At 39.0% G+C, this 10,657-nt stretch overlaps 1 protein-coding gene across 5 annotated transcripts in view; it reads left to right on the top strand.

The window, feature by feature from the left end:
• The first annotated feature begins 4,675 nt into the window (after positions 1–4,675).
• Positions 4,676–10,657, top strand: part of LOC119967135 (protein lin-28 homolog B-like) — a 349,253-nt gene continuing 343,271 nt past the window's right edge. For 2 of the 5 annotated variants that reach the window (XM_038799260.1, XM_038799258.1), the window contains exon 1: positions 5,146–5,662. Coding sequence is in view for 1 of the 5 variants with exons in the window: in XM_038799258.1 (XP_038655186.1) it covers positions 5,631–5,662 (32 nt within the window). In the remaining 4 variants the exon portion in view is untranslated. The other 3 variants (XM_038799262.1, XM_038799264.1, XM_038799261.1) reach the window with 3 other exon arrangements.

Raw genomic sequence — 10,657 nt, 5'->3', positions numbered from 1 at the left:
ATTAAATGTTGTAGAGTCACAGTGCTAAGTACTTTAACCAAAGCAAAGGATCCATTTTGTCACGAGCATTTGGGAAAAGTGGAACATTTGAGAATGTTGTTAAGGTTAGATTTAGAATTACCTCATTCACATTTTTCATTCAGTCATTTTGTTTTTCGAATGTCAGAAACGGTCTGTTACAGTTATTTCCTCAAATACTCTTGTCCATACTGCCTTGGTGGCTCAACGACTCAAACCAGTGGGTTGCTTATCAAAATTAGGCAGGAAGGTAGCAGGTTTGATCACCAGCCTGTTCTGAGTTAGCTGATTTCAGTTGGGGAGGTCTCAAAGTACTACAATTGGCTTCAATGCCAACTAGGTTAAATACAAATTGGCCAGGGTTCCCATTATTGATTGTTATCCATTGACCCCTCCTGTTTGTGCAGATGTGAAAAGAAGACCATATTGGGTGCATTTATCATGTCATTATATACAGGCAGATTACTAACTTCAGGCTATTATGACCTGCATTCAATCTTATTTTTCCGTAATATATTCATTTGAAAACATTTTTGAATAATGTCTCTGAAGTTTTGAAAACCTAGGGCGCGATTCTCTGCTCCCCACGCCGGGTGGGAGAATCGCGGGAGGGCTGGGCGACTAATTTCACACCCCCTTGGCGCCCCCCGCGATTCTCCCACCCCCCCGACCCGGATGGGCCGAGCGGCCTGCCGTTCACGACCATTTCACGATGGCGGCAACCACACCTGGTCGCTGCCGTCGTGAACATGGGCGCCAAAGGCCCGTTTGAAGCTTGTGGGGGGCGGAGAGGGGAGTGAGCACCACGGCCGTGCTCGGGAGGGGACTGGCCCGCGATCGGTGCCCACCGATCGTCGGGCCGGCGTCTCAAAGCGACGCACTCTTTCCCCTTCGCCGCACCGCAAGATCAAGCCGCCATGTCTTGCGGGGCAGCGGAGGGGAAGACGGCCACTGCGCATACGAGGGTTTGAGCCATCAGCCGTCGTGACATCATCCCCTCATGCGCGGGTTGGAGCGCATGTGCGGCTGACGTCACATAGGCACCGCTGTCGCGTCATTCTCGGCACGCCGCCTTGACACAACCGTCAAGGACCGGCAGCCGAGAATAACGGAGCGCCGCTCCTAGCCCTCCGGGTGGGGGTGAATACGGTGAGAGGAGCGGCCTCCGAGGCCGTCGTGAAACTCCGCCGAGTTCACGACGGCCTTCACGATTTTTCCCGGGAGCGGAGAATTCCGCCCCTAATGTGTGTACAGGATACTTGCAAAAAGGCTTCATCACTGCATGAGATTTAGAAAATCTGCAGCAAAAATTAATTTGGAATACTGCATTCTCTCCACAAATTTAAATAAAATTAAAATATTATTTTGGAAAATACCTTTTAAAATACAATTTAAGACACTGAAATTTTGCAATGTGAAATTTGTTGCAGTGTAGCCAGACAGTTTGCAATGCAAACAACATAATAATAATATAATAATCGCTTATTGTCACAAATAGGCTTCAATGAAGTTACTGTGAAAAGCACCTAGTCATCAATTGAATGTTAATTCATCAAATCATGGGATCCCTGCAGTGCAGAAGGAGGCCATTCAGCCCATCAAGTCTGCACCGACCATTCAAATAGCCAGGCCCACTCCCCCGTCCCATCCCTGTAACCCCGTACATTATTCTTGGCCAATCCATCTAACCTGCACATCATTGGACACCAAGGGACAATTTAGCACAGCCAGGCCACCTAATCGGCACATCTTTGGACTGGGGAGGAAACCGGGGCGGAAACTGGGGCACCCAGAGGAAAGCCACTAATTCAACGCCCTTGCTTGTATTTTTTTTAAATCACAACAAACTTGTATACAAAAACAGGTTGAATGAATTTTCACCGGAATTGGCAAAATATCATTTATTTCTATGTTTTCTGTTTTTCCCTAAAGTTGTCAGTGGAGCTCTGTTTTAGCTAACTGTTTTGTAAATTTTCCATGTTGGTTTTTCTCTCATTACCAGAATCTAACACTCTAACATTTTCAGGCACGCCATCTAGTATTCTAGCTAAGGATTTCCAAATGTCACTTCCAGATGATAACCAAAATTAAATGTCAGCCAAGACTGATGCTCAAATTGTGATGTTCAGCATGTGAATCCGGCAGCCTTCACAATTAATGCACTGAATTCTAAAGCTGCAACTGGTAAAGTTAATGCATGACTGAGGCCAGATTCAATTCCCAATCTGCAATACGTAAGCCAATCTCCAGTGAGAGAAAGGATGCTAAATATTGCACCAGCGCCCATCAGCTGGAGGCAGGGGGAATCAACTCGCTATCCAACGACCTTGACTGGAATGTGCACCCTTGTGGATTGCAGGGTGAGGTATTAGGGTCGGAGAGAAATAGGCATCAGTGGAAATAAACCCTTGATATATTAACTCCAGGAGGACGACATTCAAAGTGGATTAAAATTTTAAATGAGGGAACATGATATTGTTTATTACTTGAATACAAGATATTATGCCAGTCTATGATTCTAGCTTATCAAGGAGCTTACTTAACTCAGCAAAATGAATACTCGGGGACCTTCTTCAGCAACAAAGTTTCCGCTCCTATAATATATTTTTGAATTCCTATGGACATTCTCAATAATTATTTTGATAACAAGAATCTTGCTTTAATATTCAGGAAAAACTATTGTTGGAGATTGCAGTTTTAATTACTGGGTCATGACAAGTTCACAAATTTATGTTTTCATCAGGAAAAGCTCAAATCTGTGGGAGATTTACTGCATAAATGATGAAATTCATGATGATTTTCACTTCCTTGAAAGGCAAATGAAAATCATTTGACAGAATACATTGAATATGAATTGCAAAGTTAGGATTTCACTGTTACTCTATATAAATTCAATGTAATATGTTATACTAGACACTCTTGGAATGTTCTATATAGAATCATAGAATCCCTACAATGCAGAACGAGGCCGTTCGGCCCATCACATCTGCACTGACCGCCTGAAAGAGCACCCTAGCTCCGCCCTATCCCTGCAACCCCACTTAACATGCACAATCCTGGACACTAAGGGGCAATTTAACATGGCCAATCCACCTAACCTGCACATCTTTGGATTGTGGGAGGAAACCGGAGCACCCGGGGGAACCCCACGCAAACACGGGGAGAACGTGCAAACTCCACAGAAACAGTCAGCCACGGCTGGAATTGAACTCTAGTCCCTGGTGCTGTGAGGCAACAATGCTAACCACTCTGTTGTGTCATCCATATCAGATTTTGTTAATAGTGATAGATGAAGAACTTCGGGTGAGCAAATACATCTGTGTGACTATGTACACTAGAAGCTAATGCACAAAAAAATCCAATGGAATATAGGTCTTTATCTTCTATTACAAATTACTTTTTGTTTTTTTATACCACCCTGAATCTACATATCTAAGCTAATTTCTCAAATGTTGTGGACCATCCAACCTGATGGTCAGTAAATGAAATTTTTAAGAGAAAGGACACAGTTGAATTGTGACTTTTTTTGCTGTTTTGTTGGCAATTCACTGAAATGGAAATAGTTCACTGTGGTTGTCAAATAATATTTTCTCTATATTTAGATTTTAAGCATTCATTTTGATTTTGTTGTGACATTGTTGAAAATTAGGAACTAAATATTTTTCTAAGCTACATCTGGACAGTATTTTACAAGCAAGTGTTTTTTCATGCAGCTATGAGACAAAGGGCAATGTCCCATAAGAAACCGATTAAAATGTTAACATTAATGAGAAGAAGAAACAGTTTGCATTTCATGAAAGATTTCAACCTGCATTCTTCCTTATTTGTTAAGCTTATTCTTTCTCACTTGCTTTTCAAAGACATTAACTCCAAAGCTTTGCACTTCCCATTCTTTTGCTGTAACTTTAACCTGTGTTTTACCATCAATCATATATCTTCTATGTATTCTACCTTATTCACTTTTTACTCCAGGGAAATCACATTGGTCTTCGAAGTCCTGTACTTTGTATTCCTTCTGTCTGAAACTTAATACTTCAAAACTATATAAACAAAAAAAGTTCACTTTGACTGACAATGTTCCCAATATACCAATACCACCAGTTGCCACAGGTATTGGGTACCATATAGCCTCATCTGTGCTCATTTTGATTATGCACAGCATCATTATTTTCCACTGTAAGATGCCTATTCTCATATGCATTCACAGAGACAGTATATAAATTACATTCAGCTTGACATAGAAGATGCTATGTTATTGGGTTCTGATCATTTTTATTAAACACTTCCAGTTGCAGAGTTTATTTTGAAAAGCCATGGCAGAATCCCAGAAAAGTAACGGGAAATAAACAGCATTATTAATATAATATATACGTAGAATTAGCTACTACAAAGCGATAGTGGACTATCAATACTAAACTGGAGGGGCACAGTGAGCCCAATTTTGGAAGGCTTAAAAAGAAATGCGGTTTGGAAACAAAAAAAAGCGTTTTGCATTTGGTAAGGCACAAAGTATCTGGGCAGTGTTGAATTGCACAAACACACAAGCAGCGGTGGGAAAGCCCCTGTCGAGCTGCATATGACGTGAAAGGCAGGGTGAATGAAGTGTGTGGCCAGAGTTGGGGATTCCCTTTCGGGTTGCACGGTTTATTTTTGCCCGTTGTGGGGTGGCTCGGCAAAAGTTTAATCCTGAACATTGCCCCTACCCGCGCTGAACGTGGTTCTACCGCTTCAACAGTAAAGAACATTCGGGCAGGAAGTGAAATAAAATGACGTATGTAAGGTAAGGGAATGAAATGTGTGACCCTCCAGTTTTACTGGGAGCTCGAACGCCGATCTCGCCCAACCCGTTTGCTCCGACGCGAGAAGCGCTAAATTGTTTAAGCCAAATAAATCCTCACTCTTCCCTCCCCCGGACAAAGCGCTCACTGTTGCAGCGTCTGACTATCCAGAATTGGAGGAGATTAATGTTCTTCCGGGTTCATTCATTTCGCTGTGTGTGTATACATATATATTTTTTCTCTTTTCTCTATCTCTCTCCCATGACTTAAAGAGACAGCAACATTTTTTTTAAATCGAGGAAAATTGGACGCGTCCTGGAATTTCACGTTTTCAGGTAAACTGAACCTGAAAAGAAATAAGTCGGTGTCCCACGAAAGTAGTTGTGGAATATTGCAAGTTAGCACGTGAAAGTTAGGTGCTTGGCCAAAGGGGAGGGGTGGAAAAGTTCGCAAGTCCTGCCTCTCTCCCCCCCGGGGTTGGCGGATGCGGGCTGGAGCTGCTCCTGCCTTCCCCACTCCCTGAAGGTGTGTTGATGATGTGCGCGAGCCCCGGGCTCAATGATTGCTGTCACCTGGCCGGGCTGTCGGCGCGAGGAGGCGTCGCGCGAACCCGGAGTAGAATCCGGACCACTCCCGGGGGCGGGCGGGGGTTGCTGGGCTTAATCTGGGATGCTGCTACTATTGAAGCGACGTTGCTTTTAAAAAGGCAAACCCGTTAGTTGCCATTCAACAAAAACCTTCACCCCCCTCCCCCTCGCAGCATAATGCAGGACTGAGTTGGGCATGGAGACCATGCGCAGGAAAGATGCATATTGTACACTATCTTAAAACGTTATGTTGCTCATGACTTTTTTTCTTTACTCACGGTAAGATGCTCCGATTGGAACAGCGGTGTGATGCTAATGTCGAGAGAGGGTGCATTTTTTTAAAAATCAATTTAAATGTTGAGTGTGGCAATACGAACCGGCTTGGTCCTATTCGTTCGGTTATTTTGTTTTTAAGTCGATGGTGAAGTTTGCTGTTGTAACGTGGTCTGAGAGAGTAAACGATTTCCTTCCGCTCGATTTTTAAGTGGGCCAGGGAATAGAAAGTCGCCATTTTGATTCGTTGTCATTGGCAGTTTTACACATCCGAGGTCCTTAAAAAAAAATAAAGCAAGCATTTCGAGGGCATCTGTTTCCTGGATGGTTCATGGTTTTTTTTCATGGCTTTCTATCTGTACACCGATCTGAACTGATGTATGAGCCTTTTAGACAGAAGTTTTACTGGCAGAAATCATGTGTGTCTCTGCTTTCGTTGTAAAAAAAACATTGGAATTTGTGGACTATTTGGGGTGGGGGGTTTGGGCAGTAAATCATAACGTTTTGCATCGAGTATAATTCTCTTTCCTTCTATTTTGAAGAGTTTGCTTCCTCGCTAGGATTGAATTGGTTGGGAGTGAGGTCTTGCAAAATACGTTTTAACTTCAGGTTTTTAAAAACCGAGGCGAGCATTTGTTTCCCATTTTAAAAACACGCAAAAAGCAGAGTGAAAGTGTTATATTGATATTGTTCATTGCAACTGTGTATACTGGTTATCACCTCCTGGCTGAGTTCTCCAAAACTGTCTCAATATATTTTCAGTTTTAAAGTTTTATCATTATTTTAAACAAGAAAACTCTTGTTTTAGCCCTTTCTCTGCTTTCGAAAATAGTATTTAATGCCTCAGGTCAATGAAGTGTGGTTTGCAATCTGAAGCCATGGGCCACTAGTCTTGCACTTGGGTTCTTTGTCTACATGGCTATAATGACTGCAAAATAATTCTATGTGAAGTGCTTTGAGTCATTTAGATATGAAATGTGCTTACATTAATTCAAGCATCTTAATCATCCGAAATATAAAGCCTGTATAATAAATCAGGCCAACAGAATAACATATTAGGGACCATTTAAATTCAAATATATGGGATTGAAAAATTAGAAATTCAGTTCATATGCCCTTTAATTCCAATCTAACTGTTTTTGGGGTGGAGAGGGGATTTAAAATGTCATACTGCAGCTTTGACTCTTGATCTTTCAATTCACCATCTGTAATGCTGTAGTATTGCAAACTTCCTTTTAAAAATGCAGCCTATAATTCTGTTAAAACAATAACATGTAAATTATGATCGCTGCACATGACTTAATTGATTGTATTTAATTGTTTGGATTTAATTCCTGTCAGTGCAAATTGTGATCTCTTCTACCAAACGTTTTTGTTGGCTTTAGGTCTCATATGTGGAGTTTAAAATCTGAACCAAATCGTAGCTAATGCTGTCTTTGTGGCATGGGTTGAGTATTAAACATTTGTTGCGTTCATGCTTAGTCCAGCCTTGCTGGACTGGCCAAAGTGACAGTGTTTACAGTTGTATTTGTTTTCTGTTTTCTTCGTTACTAATTGAATTGCTTAAAATTTTGGAATTAGACGACTGAACAAGAAATGTTAACATAATAGCCATATTCTCCACTATCTTAATATTTGCTAGTTGTATAGTTTTGGCTGAAATTGTATTTTGACCTGCAAGACAATTGAAATGGTTTGGAGAAACAAGAATTGAGAGAACGATTTGAGGTTTCTTAAGGTCCATTTATAGAAATGTACTAATTGGCCTAAATGTTTTTGAGAGAACATCATAGAGCAGACTATTAATATATTTCTTAAAAGTAATTTTCAACCAAATAGCTATAAATTGAAAAATGCATTTTGTCCTGCATTTGAAGATGCAAAATGTGGTCGATGACATTGCCTCTCTATTGTAAATACCAGACTCCAGTATCATTGATACTGGAAATGTTGTTGACACTCGATATGTTGACTGAATTTGAAAACATTAAGTTGACCAATTGTTTTGCCAATTAAATGCATTTTCAAAGAAAAGAATGTGAATAATGTGATATAGGGTTTTTTACAGATGCAAACTATTTTGAAAATGTAGAGTGATGGGCAGGGGGAATTAAGAGGTTGTTTTTTATTTTTGAATAAATTTAGAGTACCCAGTTATTTTTTTCTAAATAAGGGGCAATTTAGTGTGGTCAGTCCACCAACCCTGCACATTATTGGGTTGTGGGGGTGAAACCCACGCAAACACAGGGCAAATGTGCAAACACCACACAGAGATCCGGGGCCGGGATCAAACCCAGGTCCCCAGCGCCATGGGCAGCAGTGCTAACCACAGCACCACCGTTACACCCATATGAGGGTGTTATTGACAGTTTGGAGATTGAAATCCAAAGCGTGAGCAAAATTATATTAATGTTCGCTATGTCAGACTTTTTTTTGAAATTTGTATTGAATAAAAATCTAAGTCCATAATTTGTTTACCACATGTTGTGCAAATTCAGAGATGTAAAAACATTGTATATCAAACTCACTTTAAAGGGATGACATGGCGGCACGGTGGTCCAGTCTGCTGCCTCATGCCGCCAAGGACCCAGGTTTGATCCCAGCCATGGGCCACTGTCCATGTGGAGTTTGCATCTTCCCCTCATGTCTGCATGGGTCCCACCCCAACAACCCAAAAAGATGTGCAGGGTAGATGTATTGGCCATGATAAATTGCCCCTTAATTGTAAAAAAAAAAAAATTGGGTACTAAAAATGTATTTTAAAAAATAAATGGATGATATAAATCTATGCATATATAGTTTGAGATGAAAATAAGATTAAAAATAAATGTTTTTTTTTAAATTAAGATTCTCTCGGCTTTAGGTACACCTTAGCATAGCAATAATGTTTCAACTTGCCTAGTAAGAATGATTTTGTGGTTTTCTTCATTCAGTTAGACACGTTTCAATGTTTATGTTCTACATATTGTGTATTGACATCCAGCATTAAATATTGATCTTGATCCAAAAATATAGTGCCAATTTAATTAATTGGAAAATAGAAGTTATATGAATATATTTTACACTTGAGCTCATTAACAAAATTCTGTATTCAAGCAAATAGTCATAACTGACGCAAAATATCATGGAGCTGCATTTGCTTGTGATGTGACTGATTAAATTGACCAGCTATTACTTGTACTAAACCTGTCGTATTGTAATCGCTAAGTATGGGAGACATATTATCTTATTAATGCAAATAAATACATATCTAATAGAAGCAGACAATTCAACTTACTAAATCCGTTTTCATTGGATACAAATATTTAAGCTTGAATGCTACACAATTTTTGTTCATCTTTGGAATGCTCTGTGTAATCACTCTGGGGGGGGTGTATATTTTAGAGTATACTAACATATGGTACTTGGTTTATTGAGAAAGATTAAATCACTGAAGGTTGAATGACCTAAAAGTTTGGAAATTAAGAGACAAAAGGTTGCCAGACAGTTGTTAAATAACATTTATGTATCATTAAATGATGTAAATTAAATAGCATTTAATGGTTTATATTAACAGTAATTTTTATTTGCACATAAAATTAGATTTATAGAAATTCTGATTTAATAATGTGCTCTATGGCAAACTTTGAACAAAAACTATATTTGATTGCATTTGTAAATTTCCACAAGTCATTTAAGTTTAGGGCCAAAACATGATTGCAATTTTTAATCTAATTTTAAAAACTTTATGCATAAAGGAGCAAATTATACTCCAGTCCAAAACAGCAAGAGCTTTCCTATTATAAAAAAAAGTTTGTAAAAACACCATGAGGTTCTTAGCATAGTTTGTCATTAATTGTTACAAATGGATGTTTTGAAATGACAATATAGAAGTGACAATTTTATCTTTGACACATTGTGTATATATAAATAGGATAAAATTATAGTGAATTTCTTTTAAAACCCTAAATGCTGTATCTAATTAAAGTGTTGCCAATATTGTACCTTTATCTACAGTTTGTGCAATAAACTATAACTTCCACCATCCACAGTATTTTACTTGTACGATAATTTCATTATTGTGTTTATAATACTCTTTTCATTTTATAAAACAAGGAGAAAAAGCCCAACAAGGATTCCTTGAATATAAAATGTTGGACAGCAAATGCAATTCTGCTGTTAGTTCACTGCATTAAGTGAAGGTTGATTTTGTTGAGAAATAGTCTGGGTGCCTGTGGGCTATCTTTTCCTGAGATGGAAAGGAAATGGTGCAACTTACAAATGTGATGTCTTGGGGACTGGAACTGTACTATTTTCATTTTGAGCAGTATATATTTTTTTGAAACACATCACTTCCTAGAAAGTAGTAATGGTAGGGGTGTGTAAGGATTTAACATCATGAAATGTTTGGTATTAATAAATATTTGTTAAACTTGTTTAAACCACAGTTTATTTATTCTGTCAAGCAATGGCATGCAAAGCATTAACCTCTCCAGGAGTAATTAAAAGTCCAGCTGGCATCCAGACAGGTTACATCACTGTCCTTTCACTCTTGTGTTATACACATTTGATCCCCGTACACACATTTGATCAAATACATCCACCAAGGATGTAATGATTTTGTATGATGTCGCTGACCGGAGTGCTGAATCAAGTATCTATATTGATCATTACTGAATACTGCTTATTAATCCATATTTGGAAGTTTCACACAGCTTCATAGCGATGAAAGACTTCCAGTAAATTGCTTATTTAAAAATAAAGTGCTAACATTTAATATGTTTGAAATAATGAGAAAGATATACACAATCAAAGGTCACTGATACACTATAGAGTTGTGATTTTTTTTTTTTGGGGGGGGGGGGGGGGGGTGTAGAGAAAGAACCAAAACAAATACTGGAATTTTTAGAACATTAATGTTTTTTTTTTAAATGGTGAGCATATTCACTTTGAGCTAATTGGAGGAATATGACCAAATGGTTGGATGTCTGGCTATGAAATTGAAAAAAATTATCCAAATTA

The sequence above is a fragment of the Scyliorhinus canicula genome, chromosome 6 (genome assembly GCF_902713615.1).
Source record: "Scyliorhinus canicula chromosome 6, sScyCan1.1, whole genome shotgun sequence".
NCBI lineage: Eukaryota > Metazoa > Chordata > Chondrichthyes > Carcharhiniformes > Scyliorhinidae > Scyliorhinus > Scyliorhinus canicula.
Note: the sequence above shows the minus strand (reverse complement) of the source record. Positions and strands in the feature narration are given on the sequence as shown.